Consider the following 27861-nt stretch of genomic DNA (forward strand, 5'->3'; position numbering starts at 1 on the left):
GCTGGGCAAGGTTCGAATGCTGAAACACTTTTTTCTTGTCGAAATGCATTGAATAACTGAGTGCTGAGATATGACTGTATTCTGGTATTCCAGAGTCTCAGTTTTACAGCCCTGAGGCTGATTGCTCTAAGAAGCAAGAAAGGATTTTCAGAAGTGGTTATAGGGGTCTAGAAGAACAGAAGCTGAGAGGAGGGTTCATCCAGCAGGGAGACTACATCTGAATATAAATTTCATAGAACCAAGGTTATGGAAGAGCTAATCCAAGAGTAGAAAATATCCCTGAGGTGCTGGGGAAACTGTTTCTACCTTCGTTTTGTAAAATGGTTAAATGGAACTGGGAAGGGGGACAGTAGACTTTGGTTTCTAACAACTGAAAGAAACATAGCAAATGGGCACTTGGAATGATAACAGTAGAGATGAGACACCCATGACTCTCAGAGATAAATAATAATTATAGTAACAGTTAACATAAATGTAGCATTTACTACATGCGAGACACTATGTTAAATCCTTTACAACTATTGTCTCATTTGATCCTCATGACAACCCTGAGAACGAGGTGCTATATTATCCCCATTTTATAAATGAGGAAAGTGAGACTTTCCCACAGTCACACAACTAGTAAACTCTGAGGCTAGCTTTGTACTCAGGCCTTCCTGACTCCAGGTCCAGCTTTTTATTTACTGTGATACCCATTTGCCTAAGTCTGGCCTGGAAGTGTCCAAGTTATGCAGTCAGTATTACTAAAGTTTTCTAGATCCAAAGTCATCAGGTTGAATAAGTATCAGTATCCTCCCGTTGTTGCTACTATTATCACTCACTGTGGCCATACAATAGGGAAGGACAAATTATGAGACTATGCAGCAAAATTAAAGGTAATAGAAAGTGGTAGGTTCATCAAGGAATAATAAAGGAGGGTAGGGTGCATGTTGATGGACAAAAAATGTTAATGGGAACAGTTATTAGTTCCTGAATGTAACTCAATTTTTTATTCATTTCACTTCAGAATCACTTCCTTATTCCTCACCAAACACAGAGGATCATAGGAACATGGGTTTAGAGTTTGAAGAGACCTGAGGAACCAGATAGTATAACCCCTTCATTTTATAGGGGAAGAAACTGAGGTCCATAGAGAGGAAATGATTTCCAAATTCACACAGTAGCTAGCTAACTAGATGATTATTGTTCAGTTGTTTCAGTCATGCCTGACTCTGTTACCCCATTTCAGGTTTTGGCAAAGATACTAGAGTGGTTTGCTGTTTCCTTCTCCAGCTCATTTTACTGATGAGGAAACTGAGGCTTAAATTTGGGTTAAGTGATTTGCCTAGGGTTGTATAACCAGGAAGTGTTTGAAAGATTTGAACTCAGGAAGCTCAATCTTCCTGATTTCAGGCCCAGTACTCTCCCCATTCTATCTATCTTGCTGCTGAGAATGAGAGAGAGAGAGAGAAAGAGAGAGATTGAGATTTTTTCCAGAGCTTTAAACATGCCTGGAACTGTGCTGGAAATACAAATAAAAGTAAAGTGTGTCGCTATGCTCAAGAAATTTATATTTGAATGGATGAAGATGATGTACAAAGAAGGCCTGAGGAGGGGGAAGGGAAGCTGCCAAGGAAGAGAAGTGTGCCAAGTGAGTTGAGGTGTGAGTAACTACCAAAATTATGTACATAGTTCTTTTTAACTCTAATATCGATGGGTTCCTTTAGCTAGTGATGCAGCTTTTTCCTGAGCTGTCTTGGTATCTTTTTTTCATAAACTTCTTACACTAAGAGATCAGGTCTACCATTTCCTTTCTATATCCCTTCAGTCCAAATGTATCATAGTATGCACCATATGGATTCAGTGAATGTCATTGCCTTTTTGACCAATAGCAGTTCTGATTATAAGATGCCTTGCTTCCTATTTTTGCCAGAAGACAAAGTAATTTGCTTGATTCCTATAATAACCTACAGGAGCCAAACCTGGAAACCTGGCTCATTGTAAATTATTCTCAGGGACATCTCATGTTCTCTGTTATCAAACATATGTATCTTTTTTAAAAAGTCTTCTATGTGTACAAGCTATAACACAAAAAGGAAAATAAAACATTGCATCTTGGGATGGTATGAAACTACATTTACTTAATGTTTTTAGGTTTTTGTCTACTCAGGTGGAGTTAAGAAAGAGTGGAAAAATCATGGAAACTTTAGGTACTAATGGGCAGCCAATCTGAATAACTCAAGATGCAGTTAATCAACTTAATATTCAACATTGCCTCCATAGACATAGATTCAATTTTATCCTTAACCAGCCAAAAGATCATTGGAGTTTTCTAAAGTTATTTGTCTTTTGAATAAACTGATATTGTGCTTATAGAAGGCGTCAATTCCAGTTCATGTCACTATAAACAATTCTAGAGCTCTATAAGGCTTAATAAAATTATATGTCTGTTTAACATTGTAAATACTTTTATAGCAATTTTCTTGGGTAATTTTACGTAGACTTAAAATAATAAAGCCTCTCCTATTTTGGCCCACTAGATTTATGTGTGAATGGTGTCATAGCTTTTTCCTGAAACACTGCTGACAACAAAAGTTATTTTTGCAACTTTTACTGACTATGATCAATAACTAGGAGAAAGTTTAATCAATACAAACCCCCTGGGATCCTGAAGCAGCTTGCCCTATCCTTTAGCTAACAAAGAGTCACATAAATGCAATCCATCCAAGGTTCATTAAAAGTTTTAAGGTTCCCTCATCTGACTTTGGGGATATAATTTATTCCAAAAAACCATACCTCTGAAAGTGTCACTTTGAAAACACAAACCATAAGGGTCATTTCTCCACCTGGTCTGCAGTATATTATGCTTAATGAAATAAGCATAGTGAATTTTCACCTGTGGTGATGGAAATCACTTATACCTTGTTGAAAGTTTATTATCTCTCTGAAACAGAGGTCTAATTCTCAGAGAGAGAAGCCAATCCTCTACACAAGCAATTATAGTTAGACTTAAAGTAATTTTTCTTTCTGAAAACTGTGATGAAATATGCACACCAAAATATCCTGGATGTCAGCAAAGGTGGGGAACTATTTCCACATAGTTCTTTTTTCTTATACGGTTTTAAAATGGGTATCCAGTGGTGAATTATCCATAAAAATTCCAAATGCTTTTACAGGTACTTTTATTAGGTGGCCCTGATGATAGTATTTATATCATGCTGATGTCATGGTTTAGACAATCTTATTTAGGATTAGCACTGATTTAGACTTAGAAAAGGGAGATTCAAGGCTTAATTTTTACTCTAACTGCTATTCATAATTAGACCTAATATAGGTCACATCACCTATCAATGCCTCTGTTTATCTGTAAAATAAGGGGATTGAACTATACATTCTCTCAAGTCACTTCTAGCTCTAAAATTCTCTTGTTTGTTATTCCCTACATGTTGAATTAGTAATATCTGATGGAGAATGAACCAGTTTTATGATTGCATAGTCAGATAGACATTACTCTGTGGCAAAATTGACTTCCTAAGTAGGGCAGAACCAGAATACCTTGAGACAATAGTGATATGCTAAAATTATATTCTTCATTTAGGAGGGGGAAAAATCTCTTTATTAAAACACTAGAATTGATTCTTGTCCTGATTCCTGACAAGCATTTGTGACCTTAGGAAATCACTTAGCTTTTCTGGGCCCGTGTTTCCTCATGTAAAATGAAAGTGTTGAACCAGGTTCTATTTAAGGTCACTTACTGATTTGACATTTTGTGATTCTATATTTACTTAACCACTTAAATATTAATCTAGGCTTTACAGAATGATTGTAGGGATGGGATAGTATCTTAAAGCTACAGTTAAAGAAAAGGATTTGCAGACTCCATTAAGATGTCATTTCAACCATTTTCTCTAAAACAAACTTCCAATATTCTCTTTGAGCTAAATGCCAATTCACTTTAATATTTACTATATTCAGGACAATGTGTTAGCTATCAGAGTGATGGAAAATAACATGTTCTCCAATTTCAAAAAGTTTAAAATCAAATGGGATAGGGATAAAAATGCACAAAACAAGTATGATATAAGGTAGAATGCAATAGGACAAGGGAAAACAGATAAAGTGCTTTGAGTAATTTGCATTAGGACAAACTCACCCTTTCACCCAGACATTGTCTGGGTGAGGTGGCATCCGAATTTGCCCTCAAAGGCAGAGAGAAATTCCAAAAGATGGAAATTGAGGACCAGAGACATCAGTTCACAAGCATGGCATACAGTATGAGGAGAATATGAATGTGGGTAAGGACATAATCAAAATAAAGAAAGGAAAAGAGTATTATTTAATTAAAATATAAAATATGTAGAGTAAAGTAGTGAGAGAAAAAAATCTGGATTGAAGTTAGACTGTGAAGGGATTTTAAACTTTATCTGACAGTTTTTTCAGGTATGTGAGGGGAGCAGTGGCCCAATCATAACAATCAAAATAATATGGAGGGGGCAGCTAGGTGGCACAGTGGATAGAGTACTGGCCCTGGATTCAGGAAGACCTGAGTTCAAATCTGGCCTCAGACACTTGACACACACTAGCTGTGTGACCCTGGGCAAGTCACTTAACCCCAATTGCCTCACCAAAATAATAATAATTATAATAATAATAATAATGAAAGAGATAAAATGGTGTCAACTGAAGATAGAAAAACCAATTGGGAGATTTTACAATAGTTTAGGGCATGAGATAATCTTCTCTTGATTCTGCCAACTAGTTAAGCCAACATATTCTTTTTTCCCCACGCTAATTGACAAATTCTAAGAAAGAACAGACTATACTTGATGTTAACACTTCTTGAACATCCCCTAATTTGTACTCAGAGTTCCATCCCTCCTCCTCCCACTCTACTTCTTGAAGTCAGAATCTGTCCCTAAGTGTGTGTTTTGACTTGTTTTGGCACTAGAGTCATCTGATCTGGCCATATGACTTCATTCCTCAAAACCTTTCAAAGGTAACTAATAACCCACTAAGTAAAGGTCATGGTTCTTCATCTACTCACATTCTGACATGACCATACATTTTCAGCCTAATTTCATATATCTCCCCTGTATATATTCTTATTTCATATTTAACCACTTTGTACCACTTGTCAGTCCCTGCCCAATCTCTACATTTGTTAAATCCCACCCTGCTGTATGAAGCTGAAGCTGTAAGGCAGACATTGTGTTACCTAAACTTTATTTCTCCATTGGTGCCTTTTGTGGTGTTAAGCATATACTAAATGCTTTATAAATATTCAAATGAATTGAATAAATTTTACTATTGCCCATTAACTTTTTTCTATCCAGAAGTCAGTTATAGGTGCTTTCCCATAACTACAGTTTAATCAAACTAATAGGAATTCTCATATTTATTTGCATTGTACATCAAGTAGTTCCTTTTTGTGTAGTCATAGATAAAGAACACAAGAAAAGAAGGAACTTCTAGACCGTATAGTCCAAATCCCTTTCTCAACAGTTGAGAAAACTGAGGCCCACATTCCCCAAAGGCCTTTGCTACAAGTTGCATTACATTAAAAAAAATACTTGAGCCTATGTCATTTGCTTATAGAATTTCCTTTCAAAGGGCATTATTGGGGGCAGCTCAGTGGCACAGTGATAAAGCACTGGCCCTGGATTCAGAAGTACCTGAGTTCAAATCCGACCTCAGACACTTGACACTTACTAGTTGTGTGACCCTGGGGAAGTCATTTAACCCTCATTGCCCTGAAAAAAAATTTAAATAAAGGGCATTATCCTTTTCAATTAGAAAAGGAAATAGCAAACCACTCCAGTGTCTGTCAAGAAAACACCAAACGATGACATGAAGAGTTAGCTACAGCTGAAAAATGACTGAAAAATAACCTCTTGAGTAATTTAAAACCTAACTTGAAAATATTTACAATGACAATAATAATAATAGCATGTATATTTGTCTATCTATCCAGAATGAAGTATGAGGTAGGTGCTATTATTATCATGATTTTGTAGGTAAGGAAACTGAGGCAGACAGAAATCAAGTAATTTGCCTAGGATTACATAGCTAGTTAAGTGTCCAAGGTCATATTTGAAATAGGTCCTTGCTGGCTCTGGATGCTACACTCTATTCACTGTGAAATCCAACTACCTTAACAAAACACATTTTGAATAGCTTAGGCTTGCCTTTTTCCTATTTTACAAAGCCTTATTTTGTTCTTCCAAGCTAAGTTCTTCTGACTTTACTATTCAAGAGTACACAGCTATGTCTTCATTTTAGTTAAAATGAAAGAAGAGTATTAAAAATGTCCTCTACTCTTGCAGTACCTTTATAGTTTATTGTGTAAGGGAGGTGACCATGAAACATGATCAGACCTCAACCACAGGGAAATCACTTTGGCAGCTGAATGGATGATAGAATGGATGTTGGAAGAGATTGGATATAGTGAAACTAACCAGAAAATTGTTGTAATTTTCAAGTATAAGATGATGATGGCCTATGCCAAGGTGGTAGCTATGTCAGAGAAGAAAAGGGGGCATATACAAGAGATATTAAAAACATAGAATTGATAGCATTTGGCGCCAATTGGTAATTAGGGGTGAATGTGAGTGGGGAATTGAGGATGATATATGGGTTGTGACCTTCAGTGACAGAAAATTGTGGTGCACTTGACAGTAATTGGGAAGCTAAGAAGGTGCTTGGAGGAAAGAAAACAATTTCTGTTTTGGACATATTTAGTTTAAGATCTCTTTGGAGCATCAAGGTTGAGCTGTCTAATGGGCAGTTGTAGGTACAAGATTGGAAGTCAGGAGAGAGATTGGGACCAGATAAAATGTATTTTTGAATCATTTCCTTGGAAATTATAATTCAGTCTATGTGAGCTGATTACATCAGCAAGCTAGATAGTATAGAAGGAGAAGGGGAAACAAAGGGAGAAAGATAGAACCTTGGAAGATACCCACAGGTAGTGGATATGACCTAGTTGAAGATCCATCAAAGGAGACTGAAGAGTGATCAGACAAGTAGGAAGAAAGCCAGGAGTAAGAAGTTTCAAAAAAAGCTTTTAGAGAAGAGAATATTAAAGGGAAGTGGGTGATTGTTGTCAAAACATCATTGTCAAAAGCTTCAGAATTGTAAAAAAAAGATGAGGATTAAGAGAAGTTTATTTAGATGTAGCAATTAAGAGATTATTGGTAATTTTGGAATGAAAAAAATCAGTTGAATAATGCAATTAGAATCCAAACTCCTGAAAGTTTAGAAGAAAGTGGTAGGAGAGGAAGTCAAAGCACAAATTTAATATAACTTTCTCAAGTATATCCATGAAAGGAAAAAAAGACATACAGGATGCTAGCTAGTAGGAATGATTGGAAGCAATGAGTGGTTTTTTTTTTTTTGTTTGATTTTTGTTTTTTGGGTTTTTTTGCAGGGCATTGGGGGTTAAGTGACTTGCCAAGAGTAACATAGCTAGTAAGTGTCTGAGGCTGGGTTTGAACTTAGGTCCTCCTGAATCTAATGCTGGTGCCTTATCCACTGCGCCACCTAGCTGCCCCAAATGAGTGTTTTTTTAAAGAAATAGAAAAGATACAGACATGTTTGTAGCAAGGAAACAACCAGTAGGCAAGATGATTGAAAATTAGTGAGAAAGTGGGGATGAAAGAGGAAGCAATCTGGTAGAGAAGTAGAATAGAAAGAGATATATTGTAAATGCAAAAGGATTTGCCTTGACAAGAAAGGCCACCTGATTATGTGAGACGGAAGAATGTATTGAGTGATAAGTGATAAGGAGTAATGGAGAAGAGGGAGCTCTAGAAAAAAAAGCAGTGAAGTATGAGTACAATTGACAGCTGGGAGAGTAAGGGAAGGGGATTCCATAAGAAGTTTGATAATGGATGAAAAGGTTTGGAAAAGTCACTGTGGTGATATTCTAAATTGATTAGGGAGGTGTAAGAAGATTGCTATGCTGTAGTAAAGGAAAGAGTTAGATAGTACCTTGGCCACTATGGAACAGACAGGGATTCTGAATGTTGGCATGATGGTAAATAAAATATCCCATTCCACCATGAATTAATTTATAGCTGAAGTAAAAAAAAAGTCATATACATAAATACATATGTATACATATATATGTGTGTGTATAGTAAGAATTTATCTCCTATGCTGTGCTATGAACAGCTTCTAAAATTATATTCTTCCCTTCCCCTTTCCTGAACACTAGTTGAAATGGAACTTCTTTGCATGCAACACGGACTATGTCTGAATAATTAACACTGATATAGGCTTTCAGGTTTATGAAATATTAATACATTATCAATTTTGATAATCCCAACAATTTGGTGACAGGGTATTATTATTCCCTTTTTACATATAAGGGAGTTGAGACTGGGAGAACTTAAGTGATTTTACTTTGGTCAAATAATCAGTTAATCAGTGGGATTTTTGAATCTCAAGTGTCTCTTTAGTAGAAAGCTAATGACATTCCTGGAGTCAGGAAGACATGGCTTCAAATTTGGCCTTAGATACTTACTAGGTGTGTGACCCTGGACAAGTCACTTAACCCTGTTTGCCTCAGATTCCTCCTCTGTCAAATGAGCTAGAGAAAGAAATGACAATCCACTCCAGTATCTTTTTTTTGTTTGTTTTTTTGCAGGGCAATGAGGGTTAAGTGACTTGCCCAGGGTCACACAGCTAGTAAGTGTCAAGTGTCTAAGGCCAGATTTGAACTCAGGTCCTCCTGAATCCAGGGTCAGTGCTTTATCCACTGTGCCACCTAGCTGCCCCCCACTCCAGTATCTTTGCCAAGAAACACCCCTCCAAAAATATGGTTTCATGAAGAGTGGGAAACACCCCAAATACAAAATGGCATTGCATAAAAACTAATATATTGAAGGGGTAATGTAGTCTTGCAAAGTGTCAGATTGCTACAGTGGAAAGAGATCTGGACTTGGAATTCAGAATATCTGGGTTCTACTCATAGTCTAATATTCATAACCTCCTAATTGGTCTCTCCTTCCAGTTCCTCTCTTCACCAAACCATCCTCGCACAGCTGCCAAATTTATTTTCCTAAAACACAGGAATGACCATATCATTCCTATATTCCAAAACTTTTAATGGCTTCCTGTTGCCAATAGGATGAAACACCTAATTTTATAGTCTGGTATTTAAAGCCTTCCACAATATGTTTCCTACCTTACTTTCCAGGAAAATTTCATATTAGTCCCCTTCCTAAACTTTCCTTTCTAATCAAATTTTACTCCTTTGTGGTTCTCAAAACTAGACTTTGAAATGCATTCCTTTTGTGGAAAAGGTGGAACTTCCATGACACCTCATTTTTGTCTTATAGAATCCTTAGCTTCCTTAAGACTAAAGCTCAGGTGCTAGAGACCTTTTATTATTTCCCCACAACCCCATCCTATTTTTACCTCTGGAAGTGCCTTTTTATTACTTTAAATACAAAAACAATATATTTTGCATTTACTTACTTGTGAACAAAATGTATCTCTCCTCTCCCCACTGCAATAGAATTTAAGCCCCTTGAAGATAGGGATTTTTCAGGCTTTGCAATTTTTTTTTCTGAATTGAATTCAACATTTATGGACAAATAATAATCAAGTTGTTTGAATCTCTTTTCTTGAAAAAATTGACTTTCTGTATTGCTATAATAAAAAAGAACCATTCCCCTTGTGATTCCTATGCATTTTTCTGGTGATTATTTGAATAGTCTATATTTGAGCACTGTGTTTTCATTTCTTTTATTTGTATTTTCTCCTTCCTTAAACTACTTTTTAAGGGGAAGTCATTGTTTTAGAGATGAAAGAGATCTTAAAAGTTCATCTAGCTCAACTCACTCATGTTTAAAGTATGGACACTGACACCAAAGGAAGTGATTGACCAAAAAGTTACACAAAGAGTAAGAAGCAGAGCTTCTTGAGTTTGAACCTTCCGATTCCAAGTATTGACGTCTTTCAATTTAATCATCTGTATACATGTTGTATTCTGAATTTATTTGAATAAAGAGTTATTTTTGCCTTTGCATTTCCAATGTGCTTGATAGTGCCTTATATATAAGCCCTTTTTGAATTAAATTCAATCTAAATAATGGTTGGTCAGATCTGATAAGTTGCTGTCTTTATATCTTGAAGAGGATCACTATGCTGGGGTCAAGGTAGTTTGTTTGACTGTGGCTGATTAGATTAATATAAGATTGGAAGGCTCTACCACAGGTGAGGCACAAATAGTCCATATGAACATTTGGTGTGGAGATATATTTGAATTTATACATCTTACAGGTTTGTTTTTTGTTGTCCCTGTTGTTTGTTTGGTTTGCTTTTGCTTTTGCTTTTAACCAACTGCAATTATGCTTGACTCATAGGGGATAGCAGGTTCTTTGATGTAGGTAAACTGTGTTGGGTCATCCTGTGTCAATATTTCCCATGTCTTCCAATTGGTTCCAAAGTTCTTCAGAGAGGTTTTGAGAGGGTCCTTGTATTGCTTCTTCTCATTTTGATGAGAAAGCTTGCTTCTGTGATTTCTTGAAATAGTGTTTTAGTAGCTACCTGAACATTCTACTGACTTCTATTTTTCCTTCCCAATTTAGTACACTTTTTTTTGCTATTGTTTTTAGTAAGCATTACCTCAATACTGAGAGACAACATGGCTCTGGATTACTAAAATACTTTTAGGATGGCTCTATTCCTGTGTAATTGCGGGTTCCCCATATGAATTGGTAAAGAACTGGTTTTTGCTTGAGTATTCTCTTTGAAGTCTGAACATTCCTGCTAATGGTACCCATAACTGAATTACAAAATGCTGGAATCAGGGAGTTTTCTACAAAAGCTTCAAAGATTTAAAACTGTCTTTATCAGTTGTACAAATCTAGAGTTAATTACATTTCAGGGTATATTAAAAGATACATCTCCTCAGCAGTTTTCCTTAATTCGTACAAACACTTGTTCCCTGGAAAGGCAGAAGTGAGAGACCTGTTTTGGGTTATGTGTTTTTTGGTCATTGTTGTTGTTACTTGTTTGTTAAATTCTGTTTTTTTTTAAATTATTTTATGTACGTACCCAGGGCTCTTCTTTAGGATAGACAGTCTTTATTAAAATTAAGAATAAATATAATATATAATTATGGTAAAAAGATAGCTTTGAATTCATTCCACTTGAATTAGGTCCCTGCAACATTTATCTTACTTGTATAGTCTATGTTTTTTTTTTTTAAGAAACTAAAGAAAAGCAATGTACATTTACTCTTTTTATAGAGTTCATTATTATTGAGGTACATAATGGTTTCTTGGGAAGCAGCTCTCCACTTAGAAAATATTCCCCTGCTGACCCTTTGTCATAACCTTTCTACTTTATCCCTGAACTTAACACTGTAGTATCATAGGTAAAATGAAAATGATAATAATTTTACTACATAGTTCACAAACTTGCTATGAGGATCAAATGAGGAAATGAATGCCTCAGGTTTTGTAATAATAACGCACTATGTTATTAAAATGATTATGCTAATAATAATGAATGATAATAAGTGTTTTCTGAATATTAGGCTTGATTCTGAGTAAATTAGGTGGTTGCTTGTGATGTATAATTTGAAGGTCACTGCTGTATATCATTTATCTTCACCAACATCTTGTAACAATGCCTGGAATATCCACAATTAAAAATACATGTCTTTGAGTTAAAGAATTTGATTTTACCCATAGAATTTATTTAAAAGCTGTGTAATCAGTCAATAATTGTTTTAGCTCTATTCATTTTCTTTTTTTTTGTTTGTTTGTTTTTGGTGAGGCAATAGGGTCTAGGGTCACACAGCTAATAATTGTTAAGTGTCTGAGGCCGGATTTGAACTCAGGTTCTCCTGAATCCAAGGCCAGTGTTCTATCCACTGCACCACCTAGCTGCCCCTATTCATTTTCAATATTCCAATAAACTAGTGAAGTCCTAAAAGAATAAAACAAGGAACATTATAGGCATTGATGAAATAAACACCAGAGGGTAAGGAATACCAAAGGAAGTAAAGTCTGATTGAATCATAGCACTGGGCAGCTAGGAGACAGCATGAAAGCTGTGATAGGGTTCAGATCATGGAGGCAGGTGGAAACTGGTTAGGAGGCCCAGAGACAGAGAGAAAATTGAGTTTCAGGTATTTTAATAAGGAACTATTTTCTGCAGAGCACTGAGTTTGAAACTATGGATACTATGGGGATATATTAAGATGTATTAGACCTAGTTCCAGGCCACAGATAATTTAGACCCTAACAGGGAAACAAAGCATGTTTAAAGTAATTATAATAAACCATATCATACATCATAAGGCAAGCTAAATGCTATGGGGTTTAAAAGGAGAAAAAGATGGCTGCTAGTTTGGGATATGATGGAAAGCTTCATGAAAGTGGTGCCATTTAAGCAAGAGGCTGAGGAATTTCAGAAGATAAATATGGGGGAAATGTGTGATATTCCAGGCCGAAGAAATGGGATAAGCAAGGAAGAATGGAAGCTAAAAGGACTATTCAGGGAAAAAGAAATAGCTCATTTTGGCTGGAGAGAGAAGTGCTGATTTAGAAGGCTTTAAAGGTAAAGTGGAAATCAGAATGCAGACAGAATATCTGCAATCTAACTGAAAGTACAGCTTCTGCTGATAATGTTGCCCTCTTACCTGTTTTGAGTTATTTTTCTTTCTTGTTCAGGAGTGATTTCAGGGAGAAAGAGAGACAGAGACAGAGCCAGAGAGACAGACAGAGAAAGAATATGTGTGTATATGCTAAAGTGAGTTCTCATGATCTAGACATTACCACATCCCACCTCCAGCGCAACTATCTCAGGAAATATAATAAGTTATGAATAAGGTTGTAGATGAAGTAAGACAAATGGGATCAAAAGTAGATGTGGATGGCTTTGAAAAAGTAGGAGGTAAGGCAGGACCATGATGATGGATTATGGGCATCTATGCAGCGGAACTCTCCAAGTATCTTACTCCTAACAACTTTAAAATAAAATCTCAAATCAAATTTGTTAGCAGCAGAGCCAACAAAAAGTAGGGGTGAGAAATTTTTCAAGCCTAAAAAAACTTATTACATTGACAGAAGAGGTCTGTAGCACCAAGATAGAACCTGTCTGAAGTCCACATTTGCTATTAGGGCAACAGTAGCAGTAACAGCAGGTTTGGGACTTTCAGCCCAAAGACAGTAAAAAGTTTGGATAATTGTTCAGAAAGTGATTATAGGGGACCCTTTAATGGTTCTGGGTACAGATAGAAATGATTGGCAGCTCTATTGTCCTTAGGCAGTTCTGAGTTGTACTTCCAGGGTGGAAAGGAATACTGGGATTGGTCAGAAGGGAATAGGAGTACTGTACAAAGTACCAAAGCAGAGAGAAGCCCTAGTCTGTGCAGTGACAGGGGACCAGGGCCCTTCCATGTTGTTAAGAGCAGAGCATAGACAGGAGAGTAATAATCAGACTTCTCCCAGAATCATATTAGGTTGAAAACACTGAAAACTTGAAGAGCCCCAGAACTACCTCTGTAAACATCATGAAAAAGCCTGAAGCTTTACACAATGCCTCCCTAACCCTAAAACATGAGCAAACAACAAAAGGAGAATTTTACTATAAAAAGCTACTATGGTGGTGGGGAAAACCAAGACTAACTTAAAAAAAAAAGATAAATGTGAAAACAGCTATAAATAAAACCTAAAAGAAAAATGTTAATTGGAACAAAGTCCAATAAAATTCCTGGATGAGATAAAAAAAGAAATATAAAAACAAAAACGTGACAAGACTTATAGGAACTAATACAAAATAGAGTGAGAAGAACTGAGAGATCATTGTGCACAGTAGCAATGTTGTAATGAAGATCAACTGAGAAAGATAGCTACTCTGGTCATTACAATTATCTAAGACAATTCCAAAGGACTAATGATGAAAATGCTATTCACTTCTAGAGAGAGAACTGAAGAGGCATAATGTTATCAATTTCTCTCTTTTTTTTGCTTTTTTGATATATGGCTAATATGGAAATATGTTTTGCATGATATCATATATATAATGATATCATATTGTTTACCTCCTCGGTGATGGTGGAGGGTTTTGGACAGAGGGAGATAATTTGGAACTCAAAATTTTAAAATAAGAGAAAGTTAAAAATAAGTAATAATTAAAAAAAAGCAAAATCATGGGACATGTCTTCATTAATGGGAGTAAAGGGGGGAAAGGTAGTTAGAGATACAAAGAAATTCTGAGATGAAGAGGAAACTCTGAGAGATAAATTTGGATTAGTTGCTATCTCCATATCTTCATAAAGAAGTAGTAGTTGATATTTTCTACTGATGATAAGGTAGACAGAGATAAGGCTTTCAGAACAAGATGATTGGAAAATGATTAAATGACCATTATGGTGAAGATGAATAAAAATAATTACTGAACAGAAGTGATTTTTAAGTGTCACCAGTAAAAATGGGGTCATAAATTTCCCCAACAGTACTGGACAGCATATGGGCATGGAAATCAAATAAAAGGAATTTCTCATTTTGGGGAATTAACAAAGAAAGATTGGCAAAAAGTATTCTAGATATTAATGAGGTTAGATGGTAGGGTATAAATTAAATTTAGAAGGATACTAGGAAAGGACTGAGGGATTCAAAGTTATTATAAGATCTAAAAGCCAAGTACACTAAGGAGGATTGGGAAAGGTAGAAGAAAAATACTGAGCTTCAGAACAGATTTTGAACTTTTGAGACCTTGAAGAAGAAGCAGTTCTATGGGATGATTTTAGAGTACTACTGTGCCAGTGAGAGTCTGAGGCAGAAAAGAATTCAAATCATAACATGATCATAGACCTAAATCTGTAAGGTACTAAAGAGACCATGTGGTATGACCCCTTTACTTTATAGAGCAGGGCTTCTTAAACTTTTGCCACTTGCAACCCCTTTTTGCCTGAGAGATTTTTATATGACCCCAGGTATATAAAATAGGTATATATAACCATTTTACTATTGCCAAATTTTGGTGACCCTCCCTGCCACACAAAGACATTTAGTTATGTGACTCCATAAAAGTCTGCAACACACAGTTTAAGAAGCTTTGTCATAGACAAATGTAGTCCTAGCTGATATGACATAGGAGCCAACTCTTATGAACTCCTCAATTTTGCCTAGAGCTGGTTGTGGAATTCTGATAATGGCTGTGTCTGCCCAGTGATGAAAAATAACAACAAAATTTGGTGAAGTAATTGAAATTGAGTCTCTAGAGAAAATAAAAGATGTTTCATTAAAGTAATTTGTTTAAGTTGGTTCACTGCATCGTGCTATGCAGAATTTCCCTCTTAATTCAACACTGCCTCCTATATCTCCTTTAATTTTTTTTCTGGAAATTATGGTTGTATTTCTAAAATGCAAATAATCTCAATATATTTTTGTTTGTTTGTTTTTTTATGGGACAATGAAGGTCAAGTAACTTGCTCAGGGTCACACAGCTAGTAAGTGTCAAGGGTGTGAGGCCAGATTTGAACTCAGGTCCTCCTGAATCCAGGGCCGGTGCTTTATCCACTGCAACACCTAGCTGCCCCCAAACCCAATATATTTTTAAAGAAATATATAAACTGGAGGTAGAGCCAAGATGGTGGAGAAAAGGCAGTGACTTCCCTGAGCTCTCCCCAAGATCCCTCCAAATACATTCATATAATGCCATAAGACAATTCCTGGAGCAGCAGAGCCCATAAAAGGACAGGGTGAAATAATTTTCTCGTCAATGACAACTTAGAAGGTTGATGGGAAAGGTCTGTAGTACAGGGGGAGAGTGGAGTGCAGCACAATACAGGCCACACCAACACAGACCCAAACCCAACATAGACTAAGCCCCAGAGAAGCAGGCCTCAGGAGTCTGTGAATCATCTGTGGCAGCAGCTGCTTCTGGAAATCAGCCCATGAACAGTGAGGTGGTCAAGTGGTTGGCAAGGGGGGGATTACATGGGTCTCTTTGCTGGTGCTGATGTGGGACTCTGTTGTTTTGCCTGTGCTCTGATCTGGGTCATGATCTTGGGTGGCAGTCCCAGGCAGGGGAGGAGCACAAGCACACAAGAGTTTGCAGCCACAGTAGAGCAGGAGTCTGTTCATAGTCCAAGGGCAGAGAAGCAGGCCTGCAGTTGCTTGCAGAACAGACCACAGGCCAGGAGAGTAGCAAACATACCTCTCCTTAAATCATACCACATTGGAAGAACTAAGGACTTAGAAATTCCTAGAAGTATCTCTAAGAACAGCTGCTCAAACCCCCTGAAGCTTGGGACAGTGCACCAATTGACTGGGAAAATGAACAAACAGAAAAAAAAATGCTGATCTAGAAAGTTCCTATGGTGACAAGGAAGATCAAAATACACCCTCAGAAGAAGATAACAAAGTCAAATCTCCTACATCCAAAGCTTCTAAGAAAAATATGAATTGGTCTCAGGTCACAGAAGGACTCAAAATGGTTTTTGAAAATAAAGTAAGAGAGGTAGAAGAAAAAATAGGAAGAGAAATAAGAAGGATGCAAGACAATCATGAAAAAAAGTCCACAGTTTGAAAAGCCACATTGGCCAAATGAAAAATAAGGTACAAAAGCTCTCTGAAGAAAATAATTCCTTAAAAATTAGGATTGAGCAAATGGAAGCTAATGACTTTATGAGAAATCAAGAAAAAATAAAGCAAAACCAAAAGAATGGAAAAAATAAAAAGGCAATGTTCAATTTGTCATTGGAAAAACAACTGACCTGGAAAACAGATCCAGGAAAGATAATTTGAAAATTATTGGACTACCTGAAAGCCACTATCCAAAAAGAGCCTAGATATCATCTTCTAAGAAATTGTCAGGGAAAATTACACTGATATTCTAGAAGCAGAAGGTAAAATAGCAATTGACAGAATCCACCAATCACCTCCAGGAAGAGATCCCAAAAGGAAAACTACCAGGAATATTATATCCAAATCCCAAAGCTCCCAGATCAAGGAGAAAATATTGCAAGCAGCCAGAAAGAAACAATTCAAGTATTGTGGAGTTACTGTCCGGATAACACAAGACCCAGCCACTTCTACATTAAAAGATCAGAGGGCTTAGAATATGATATTCAGGAGGACAAAGGAACTTGGATTATAAGCAAGAATCACCTCTCCAGCAAAACTCATTATAATCCTTCAGGGGAAAAATGGAAATTCAATGAAAGAGATGTCTTTCAGGCATTTTTGATGAAAAGACCTGACTTGAATAGAAAATTTGACTCTCAGATACAAGGCCCTAGAGAAGCATAAAATGATCAAAGGCTTGCCTGAACATTTTTGATATCTTAAAATAGGGTCTAATTATTCTGTTGGAACTGTGGAGAAAACATGGAAGGCTCTACAAGGCTTCAAAGAGTGCAATGCCATCTTTACTTTCCCAAACACTCTGATTAAGTGTGCAGGGTTGTATTTGTCAGAAGTCTACATGAGAAAGACAGGTAAGTGAACTAATGCCAATATAATTTTCCACATTTCCCTGGGAACCATTTTTGTGTTTAAGAAATATGCAGGGCAGCTAGATGGCGCAGTGGATAGAGCACCAGCCCTGGAGTCAGGAGTACCTGAGTTCAAAGCCGGCCTCAGACACTTAACAATTACTAGCCATGTGACCCTGGGCAAGTCACTTAACCCCAATTGCCTCACTAAAAAAAAAAAAAAAAAAAAAAGGAAAAAAAAAGTAATATGCAGATGCCCTACAAGAAATTAACAAGGCCAAGGACCTCAATGTGAACTATCTGCAAAACCTCATTGAAGTTTGGCCAGAATAACATGAGGCAGTATTTGGCATCACTTCCTGATGCCAAAGAAAAGCCACATGGCTTGCCTTCATATGCCTTCTCCTCATGCCGGAGCTTTCCTATAGTAAGTCTCTAGCAGGTGACGTCATTCCAATTGTGAGATGGATACTTCCCCTACTGTTCCTTGAGCTTCTATAAGTAAAATTGGTAATAAATGAATAGTATCCTCTGGCAATTGTAGGGAGACAGCCCCATCTGGAGCATAAGATATGGTTGCTCTAAGCTTGCAAAGGAGATCACGACCTAATAAATTTACTGGGGCATCAGGCATGAGTAAAAATGAATGTTCTACTGCTAAGGGCCCCATAGATACCATGCGAGGATTCAATTTTGCCACTCTCTGGCTCTTTCCTGGGACACCCACTACATTCAAAAATCCTACAGGTCTACACCCAGCATCTGGTTTGCTTACTAATACTGATTTAGAGGCTCCTGTGTCTAGCAGACAATTGTAATAAGTCTACCCCACTTTTAGGGTGACATGTGGTTTGTTACTCTGGGGAGGTGAATGGACAAAAGGGGGGAATGTGGTAAAAAGTTTTAACAGTTGGTTAGATAATGGAGAGACACCAGTTTTTTTCTAGGACCACCCTTTTGTGGAGGAGACCAACAGCATGAGCTACGCACACCAGTCTGCCTGCGACGCACGGCAGATTGCCTGCTGAGCACTCGACTTCCGGGGTGCGAGCTTAAAAGGCAAGGAGAGAACGGAAGTGGGGCTTTTTTCCTGCTCCGCTGGTCTCCTGGCTGCGCTGCACAGACAGACGCGGACTGGAGTTTGACTCGGCCCAGCTCTTGGTTAACAGCACGCGCTTGACTCGGTCTCTTGCCCCAAAGGTGGCCTTCCACTTTTGGTGAGTTTTATACGGAATATAGACTAAGCCTAGACTTAAGACGATTTGTATTGTATTTCTACTTTCCTATCCTTCTAATCAACATCACCTTGTGACTACCATACAATAAAAGCTCTATCTAGAAAACCAGAAGCTTCTTCCATTTACTAGTCTGGGAGATAAATTAAGGGAAAGGTTAAGTAGGGTAGATTTATGATCTAATATCCAATTTTAATCTCACACAATCATTACACCTGGAAACACCAAAGTGATTTTGCATGAGATGCTTCATGTCACTCCACTCATAGGGCTACCTGATGTGGTCATGGATAGTCCTGTTGCAGATGCTGCTGACTTGGGTGGATATGAACAAAGAAACTTTGCAGCACAAGAAATACCCAAATACTTTTGTAATTGGAGAATGTGCCAACCATCCCTGATCAAAGACAGCTGCTGCTATAGCTTCCCATTCTGTAGTACTTGACCACACAATTTCTCTGATGATGAAGAATAAAGAACTGGTCGATAAGTATGATTGGTATACATCTTGTCCACTTGTTACAAACTATAAAAAGGTGATACTTTATGAGTTTGACTATAGTGCTCAGGCTCTAGAATCCTTCCCCTTTGACCAGAGTGAAGAATGACTCTCCATGTACCTTATGAAAGCTGATGGGATGCCTTTTTTATATTGGAATGTAATGCTGAAGAGCTACTGGGAGGGCCCAGCCCATTTGGGGAAGTTTCTAAATTTGGGTAGAGATTAGAGATGATGAAGACCTGCTTTCCTGATCACACTCCTACAATAGAGGGTTCCTAACCCTGAACCATTGCCTTAAAGCCCAAGCAGAATGAAGGTTTTAAAGTTTAACCCTCTAAATAACTTGTACTCTTACAATAGCTTCCTTCTTCGTTTGTCTTTGAAAAAGCCACCTTGCTGGCTTGCCTGCCTAAATGAAAGGATCCAATCTTTACTTCATGAAAAAAAAAGCAATACATAAACTTATACTTTTATATTGATACAAAAACAACCATATGATTTGAAGTGATTTGGTATTTTTGTCTCCCTTTACCATTGAGGTTTTGGTCTCCCACTTATATTTGTAGACAATATTATTAGATTCATTAAGTAATTTGAGGCATAATTTTTACAATCTAAACTGTATAATGAAGGATTTCAATTTATTTGATTTGGGCTCTTAAACAAGTTTGATTGACAAGCATGTCAATTTATTTATTTAATCAACTACATTTTGGTTCTGGAACACGTTTAGCTGTGGTAACTATTTGGAAGCCAGTGTCTTAGACAACTTGGGCTCATTTCTCTCCTTCATCATTGCATGTGACAACAAGAGCAACGTTTTCAGAGCCAGGGAACATGGGGGTTGGTCTGGGTTCTGGCACTTGAGGGAGGGGGCTTGACTAGGTCACTTGGCATTTCTCAATTTGCTTAGTTTTGAAATTCTATGGTTCCTATCAGGTATGCTTCATACCTAATTAATTCCTAGGGCCTATTGATTTTTCTTTTAAAATGCATCTCAAGTCCCTTAATTATTTTTTATTTCTTTTAACCTTTGACCCCAAATACTTATACTTGGAGAACTATAATAGCTTCACTGACTTCTCTGTCTTTCAGCTCCTCCTAACTTTTATCCATTCTCCATATTGCTGTCACATCAATTTTTCTGAAACATTTACTGTATGCCTGACTTACATAGAACTTTCAACAACTTCCTTTTTCCTACTACATGAAATCCTTGGCTTTCCTTGGAATCTGACTCTACCCTCTCTTACTCATTTTAATTCACAATTTATAGCCAGTTGCTAGGTTTCTTTATGTTCCTTCTTCATTTTTTTGGCTTCTCGGTTCATGATTCTTCATCTGGAATAGCATCCCCTTTTTTCTATGCATCAACATCCTATACATGCTTAAAAGGGCCTAGATCAAATCACATATACTCCACAGAGACTTACATCATTATTCTAGTTTAATAATTTGTAAAGTCCCGCAAAACTGATACTCTGTAGTATGAAATTTAGGTATTAATTATATTGTTATTATTTCTATTAGGTAGTTTCAGTCATATTGGTTCTTTATGACCCCATTAGGAGTTTTCTTGGCAAAGATATTCAAGTGGTTTGTCATTTCCTTCTCCAGCTCATTATACAGGTGAGGAACCTGAAGCAAATAGGGTTAAGTGACTTACCTAGGGTCACACAACTAATAAATGTCTAAGCCTGGATTTTAACTCTAGAAGATGGGTCTTCCTGACTCTAGGCCTGGCACTCTATCCACTGTGCCACTTAGCTGCCCTCATTGGACCATACTGTTTTATATTGTTTATTGCTTTATATATGATGTCCTCATTTCTCCAGATGAATTTTTATAAGTTACTTATAGGATTTCTTTGTATAATTCCACATTCTCCAAAGTGCTGAGCATAAAAGTATTCAATAAAATATATACATTTATTGATTGAAAACTATCTACTATATTTATCAATTATTAATTATAATCATGTAACTTAAGAAACAAAAATGATTTCTTTTCCTCAGAAAGGAAAAAGTCTTATAGATGAGTAACATTTAATTTCTGAGACCTTTGATCTCAGAAACACAACAACAAAAAACATATACATACACATAAACCCTTTCTTTTCTAAAGAAAGGATTGGTCCCAGTCTGTAAACTTCATTTTTCAGAGCTTATTATTTAAGATGATAGTATTATTTTAGTAATGGACCTAGGATAAATATATTTATTTTCATTTATTGCTAATACCATATGGTACCAGAAGTAAAATGTTTTAGGTAGTACAAGGCCACTTTGGAAGGTTATCATAATTTCACAAAATTTTCTCATTTTTGTATATCAGAGGGCTTCCTTAGGATTGGTCTCTCTGAGAAAACAAATTGACCATGAGAGTACCACTATTTCTTAGATTTCAAGATAACTATAGTTTACCTATCATGTCTACGTGGAGAGGCCTAGGTATCTTATGTCATACTTCTTCTGTCTCTTTCTCTTCTTCTCAGCTTGAAGTTTTAGATGCATTTTCACAATAAAAATATACTCTCACTATGTTCTTTTCCCTTCTCTTTCTTTATCAGCCATTTTAATTAAAGGTCAAATAATGTAATTATTCTCCTTAATATATACATGCATCCGTCCATGCATACATACAAAATACATGCAGGCATTTATACGTACATGAACACATACATACATATATACATAGATATGATATATACTATATATGTATATGATTAAAGGTATGTATTTCTGTAGCCATGCATGCATACATGCATGTATGTATGTATGTATGTATGTATGTATGTATCTATATGCAGAAGTCTATTTTGTCTCTTCAAGCCTAAAAACACAGGCATGGTTATTCATTTTCAGAATACCTTCTATGCAAATCAAGTTATTCACAAATTGGGAGTACTTAAATGCCTTTTCAGCATTCATATTTGGTAGAAATAAGTGCGGGGGGCGGGGCAGCTAGGTTGCGCAGTGGATAGAGCACAGGCCCTGGAGTCAGGAGTACCTGAGTTCAAATCCAGCCTCAGACACTTAACACTTACTAGCTGTGTGACCCTGGGTAAGTCACTTAACCCCAATTGCCTCACTAAAAAAAAAAAGAAAGAAAAAAAAGAAAAGAAAAGAAAAGAAAAGAAAAGAAAAGAAAGAAATGCGGGGTGGGGGGGAGCAACTTCTTATAGTTATCTAATCTGCATTTAAATAATTAAAAACCTATTTCATTTGACAGTACCTTACTAAGCTATTAGCAATGTCTGGATCTTGAGCAGCCACTGTGCCAACCACTGTTCCAATCTTCTCATTCTCATGAACATCCATAACATAGGAAGGCATTGAAAAGAGTGGTGGTTCATCAACATCTCCCACAATAATCTTCAGCATGGTGACATCTTTAAATGGGCCCAAGTGAGAAAATCGGAAATCAAGATGTGTATTTGCTCCTTCTATGTTGAGAGTATAGGACTTCTTCTTTTCATAATTCAGTGGCTGTGGGAACAAAAGAAAATTTCAGCTTTCCATAGTGATTTGAATTAACTTGCCAAATTTAGACCTTTTTCTTTCTATTAGTAAGTTTAGCATAAAGCCAACAATGAATTTACAGCTTTAGACTTTGGAAGGATATTAAAGTTTCTTCCTCAATAATGTGTTTGAAAAATATAAACATTAATTAAATATGAATTTATACAGTAAGATACATCAATATAGGTTTTTTGATGCAGCTGGTAGTGGCAGTAGATTGTCAGTCTTACTCTACTCAACTACTTACTCTCTACTATGGAGATGAAAGTGAAGAGATGGTATGAAGTAGGTCAACCATCATGTTTCTCCTTTGCCCCCATACCCCTGCTCATATTGCAGGAAATTCCCAAAAGAGACACAAGCTATTTTCCATTGAAACTATGAATTTTGTCAGCAGGAGTTTTCTAAATATTTCTAATACCTTGAAAAGGATAGAAATACAAGTATACACTTTGGATTTGGTGTCTATTCACTATTCTTCAGCTGGAAAGTTAAGTAACACAAAATATTTATAGTTAAAAAATAAAGTTAAAATACTTTAAATGACAGGCCACAGAGACACTTGTATTATCATAGTTTGGTAAGTTTTTTTTCTTTTTCTTTGTTTTTCATTTGCTTAGCCTTTTTAGATGTCAGTAGAAAATAAAAGCCAAGTAGTACATTTAGCACTGATAACAATAGCAATATGAGCAACATAAAGAACTTTTTATATCTTTTTCATTTTATATTTTTGCCTTAAAAGCACTAATATTTTTAAATTCCATGTTATTTTTGAGATAATGTATGATTTGAAGATAAAATTTTGTTTTTTTTGTTTTGTTTTGTTTTTTGCGGGGCAATGGGGGTTAAGTGACTTGCCCAGGGTCACACAGCTAGTAAGTGTCAAGTGTCTGAGGCTGGATTTGAACTCAGGTACTCCTGAATCCAAGGCCAGTGCTTTATACACTGTGCCACCTAGCCGCCCCTGAAGATAAAATTTTGATGAAAATTCTGATATTACGCAGCTTGGTGGTACAGTGGATGGCGTGCTTGACCTAGAGTGAGGAAGAATTGAGTCCAAATTTGATCTAAAACATTTATTAGCTTTGGATTCTTGGAAAGTCATTAACCTATCACAGGCCCTATCACATCTGAGGAATGAGGAAAATGAAGAGAATTATAGCACCTATTTCCCAAGTTTGGAGGGAGGATCAAATATAATATATCTAAAGCATGTTGCAAACTTTATAATGCTATATAAACACTAACTATTAGTATCCTAAGCAATATGAATTACCTTGAATAGTAAAATATTCACATTTCTCCTTCTAGTGGATGATGTAAAATGTATATATTATAGGGAATGAAACTGATGAGAAACTTTCATTAGTTTTAGTTTCCAGTTTAATGGTTTCTTCTTAATTCCTTTGGCTCCATAGACTCATACACTTTAGCTCATCTTACTTACTAGAACTGTTTCTTTGAATATAAATTTAAATTTCCCCAAGCAATGAAGCTTCCCTACTTTTCTTTGGATACTATTAAACAATCCAATATAGCTCACTTACAGAGTTAAACTTCTATATTCAACTTACATTTTCTCTTTCTTAATTTCTACCTATTACTCACAGAAATGACTTTTACATATCATTGCTCTTTCTAACTTACAAAATAATTTCCCCTCCTAAATAGTTATACCTTTCAAATATCTATAGACTGTTATCATCTTTTCCATCAGTCATTACTCAGCCAGCTGTAGATATTTAGGATTTTTAATTGTTTCTCATAAATCATTTCTACTATTCCAATAATTATGTTGCACTTTTTTCAATCTCTTTATATTAGTCAGGTGTGGAACTAGATATTCAAAATATCATATGAAGTAGAGAATCCTGTACTTTATTACTATTTGATCCTATAGAGTTTCTAACATTGTGGCTGTTGGTTTTCTTTGCTCAAGCTATGTATCTTTGCCCCTTTGCAGCTGGTAGAATTCTGTAGCAGAACTCCACATATACACCTTAAATAAAGAATGGTCAGTGCTTTAGTTAGGAAAAGAGCATTTATTCTTTTTTCATATGTGCATTGCTACCATACAGCCTGATCTTTTATTGCAATCCATGAGCATTTAAGAAATGTTTTCTTGTCCATCTATAGAAAATTAAAAGTTGTGATGATTATCTTGTCATTCCTCCTGACAGTGGACTCTCCAACTAAATTTCATCCATTCTTTGTTTCATTATGTACTATATAGTCCCTTTGGCCCTAGATAAATTTGAGTTCTTTGATGTCATAAAACCTGTATGAAACCCATATATGTGAAGAACATTGAGATTTTGTGTGTGCTTAATTTTTAAGGGGACATTTAAAAAAATAATCAGTAGATCTATGATCCTCAATCTTCCATGTCAGAGATTTATCCCTTCCTGTAGTTCCGTGGATAGAAGAAGCTCCCTTTTTACTTTTATCACTTAGAACTTCTTATTTTCTTAAACTGTGCTCATGTTACTTACCTTCTGTATGCAACATTTACTAATGTCTCCTTGAAGTCAGGCACTTTTTCTTTTTTTTTCCTAACACACTGACAACCAAGCACATGCTTTAAAATTTAATTAATTAATAGGTAAGAATAAAATGCCATGAGTTCCATAAAACTCAATCATTTGGGGCAGCTAGGTGGCGCAGTTGATAGAGCACCGGCTCTGGAGTCAGGAGTACCTGAGTTCAAATCCGGCCTCAGACACATAACACTTACTAGCTGTGTGACCCTGGGCAAGTCACTTAACCCCAATTGCCTCACTAAAATAAAACAAAACAAAACAAAATAACTCAATCATTTATTTTTCACACTATCAGTGCATTAAAGATCATATATATTAAGCTCACAATTAGCCCAGCTATTTTTGTATTCAGAAAAAAGTCTCAATGATATTCTCCAAAATGTATTTCAATAAATATTTAATTTCCATAATAGCAAAATACACTTTGGCAGAAAAAAAAAACATAGATGCCTATGGATGTGGATAACTATGTCTTAATGGCTTAACTCACTGAAATATTTCATAAGATCATTAGTTTCAAACTGGTATGCTTTTCTATATTGAAGGTATGTGTTTGTTCAAAATGGTTAATTAAATATTTAAGATAGCCAGAAATGATCTCTCATACCAAGCTCATGTCTTTGCAAATTGATGAGCAGTAAGAACATGTCTTTCCAGATAGATGTTATCTGACAAAAGGTTATTAATAACAGAGTGAGAGACAGATATTACTAAAGAAAAAACTTGGGCTAAATCTTCATGTGTTTTTGTAGTCAATGCTGTGAACCTAGAGTTACAAAATCTGTGCTGGAGATCTGAAGATAATGCTTACTAGTTGTGTGATGCCAAGCAAGTCAGTTAACCTCTGTGATACTTATTTTCCTCATCCATAAATTTCAGATAACAATATATGTACTACTTATTTCCTGGGGCTATGAGGAAAGTGAATTGTAAACCTTAATGAATGTGATTTGTTATTATTAGCTTATTATTATTAATCTTCTTACTGAAAAGAACTATTCAATATTTTAAAGGAAAATGTGAGGAATCTGCCTTAGCTCCTTGGGAAAAAACAATACCAGGAGGATACTTAAAGGTACTGGTGGGGCAGCTAGGTGGTGCAGTGGATAGAGCACTGGCCCTGGAGTCAGGAGGACCTGAGTTCAAATCTGGCCTCAGACACTTAACACTTACTAGCTGTGTGACCCTAGGCAAGTCACTTAACCCCAATTGCCTCACCCAAAAAAAAAAAGGTACTAGTGAGTACACTCCAGTTATTTCCACAAATAATCTTATTGTGAAGTAGATCAACCCATGGACATCATGCCTCCTTTTTAAGATCTCTTTTCTGGGGTTTACAACAGGGACAATGCAATACTTAGTTGTTTGTTGTATTTAGTTTCTTGTATTTTCTATTCTGTCTCCCCCATTAGAATGGGAACTTCTTTGAGGACTATTTCTGCCTTTGCTTGTAGCCCCATTCCTTAGTACACAGCTTGACGCACGGTAAATGCATGAAAAATGCTTGTTGAATTGATTTGACTTATGTTCCTGATTGAGGAAGGAACATGTCTATATATGTTTCTACTCATATATTTATTTCTGAATCGTCAAGTTCTGCTAACCAAAGAATTTTTATTATCAAGGTACAGTTGGAATGTTTCATACCAGGGATTAGTAAGTTCAGACTTGGCAGTTTTCTGATGGAAGATTGATATGGACAGGTATTTAGAGAAACTCTTGCTAGCTGATTTATAGAACAGCAATGATTTTGATCTCCAGGGAGATTAGCTGTTCTGCCTTGCTGGGCAAGGTGAGCTGCCACAGAGATTAAATACTGAACAGGATTTTAAAAGACTATCTCATTCTCTTCTTGTCTCCTAAATCAGTATCATAGGAAGGTTAAAATTCTCTGAAGTACAGTATACCTTTTGAGTTCTATTCATTTACATCAGGAAAAAATGTAGTAATTAAGTATGTATAGGCAAAAAATGGCCTGTCTTTATGACATCACAGAGATGCTTTAAAGGAAAACATATACCCATGAACCTTATTATTATATTTCAGGGGAAATCCAAAATGTGTAGGTTAAAAGATTCAAAATGAAAACTGAAGTACTTAATTCCAGGTCATCCAGAGTCAAGCATTTATTATCACATTTCTCTACAAGCCCTTAGAAATATTGCCATTACTTCTCAAGACTATTAAAATCAGCAAGCATTGTGTTTAAAAAGCACACATTATAAGGGTCCTTCTTCTGGAGTCATGGAAGGCAGACACTGTCAACACCTTTTTTTCTCCTTCATCACACACCCTTTCCTCAAATTGACTCCTATTCTCAGTTCAAGTGCTGGAAAATAGTTTTCTGTGTGATTTTCAAAGCAGCAAAAGAAACCATAAAATATAATGCATAAAAAAGTTGTGTGATTCAAATTCGCACTTAAATTTTCACCTAGAAATGTTCCTAAATTGGAATATCTATCAATTAACAAATATTAAGTGTCAGATAAGTATCAACAATTTTGTTTGCACAGGGGATGCAATAATAAATGTGAAACAGTTCATGATTTTAAAAAGTTTCCATTCTAACAAATGATACTTACATATACATATATAGGTTTCTACAAAATAGAAACAGGAATTT

General features: G+C 36.1%; 1 protein-coding gene and 1 pseudogene across 4 annotated transcripts in view; one reads left to right on the top strand and one right to left on the bottom strand.

Annotated features, from left to right (window-relative positions):
* CDH18 (cadherin 18) overlaps positions 1-27861 on the bottom strand; it is a 1453365-nt gene that overhangs the window by 95866 nt on the left and 1329638 nt on the right. For all 4 annotated transcript variants that reach the window (XM_043968707.1, XM_043968713.1, XM_043968700.1 and 1 more), the window contains one exon: positions 22412-22665. In XM_043968707.1, the coding sequence (XP_043824642.1) occupies positions 22412-22665 (254 nt within the window). The remainder of the gene's footprint in view (positions 1-22411; positions 22666-27861) is intronic.
* Positions 12819-19403, top strand: LOC122737070 (annotated as a pseudogene).

This window comes from Dromiciops gliroides, chromosome 1 (assembly GCF_019393635.1).
Source record: "Dromiciops gliroides isolate mDroGli1 chromosome 1, mDroGli1.pri, whole genome shotgun sequence".
Lineage (NCBI taxonomy): Eukaryota > Metazoa > Chordata > Mammalia > Microbiotheria > Microbiotheriidae > Dromiciops > Dromiciops gliroides.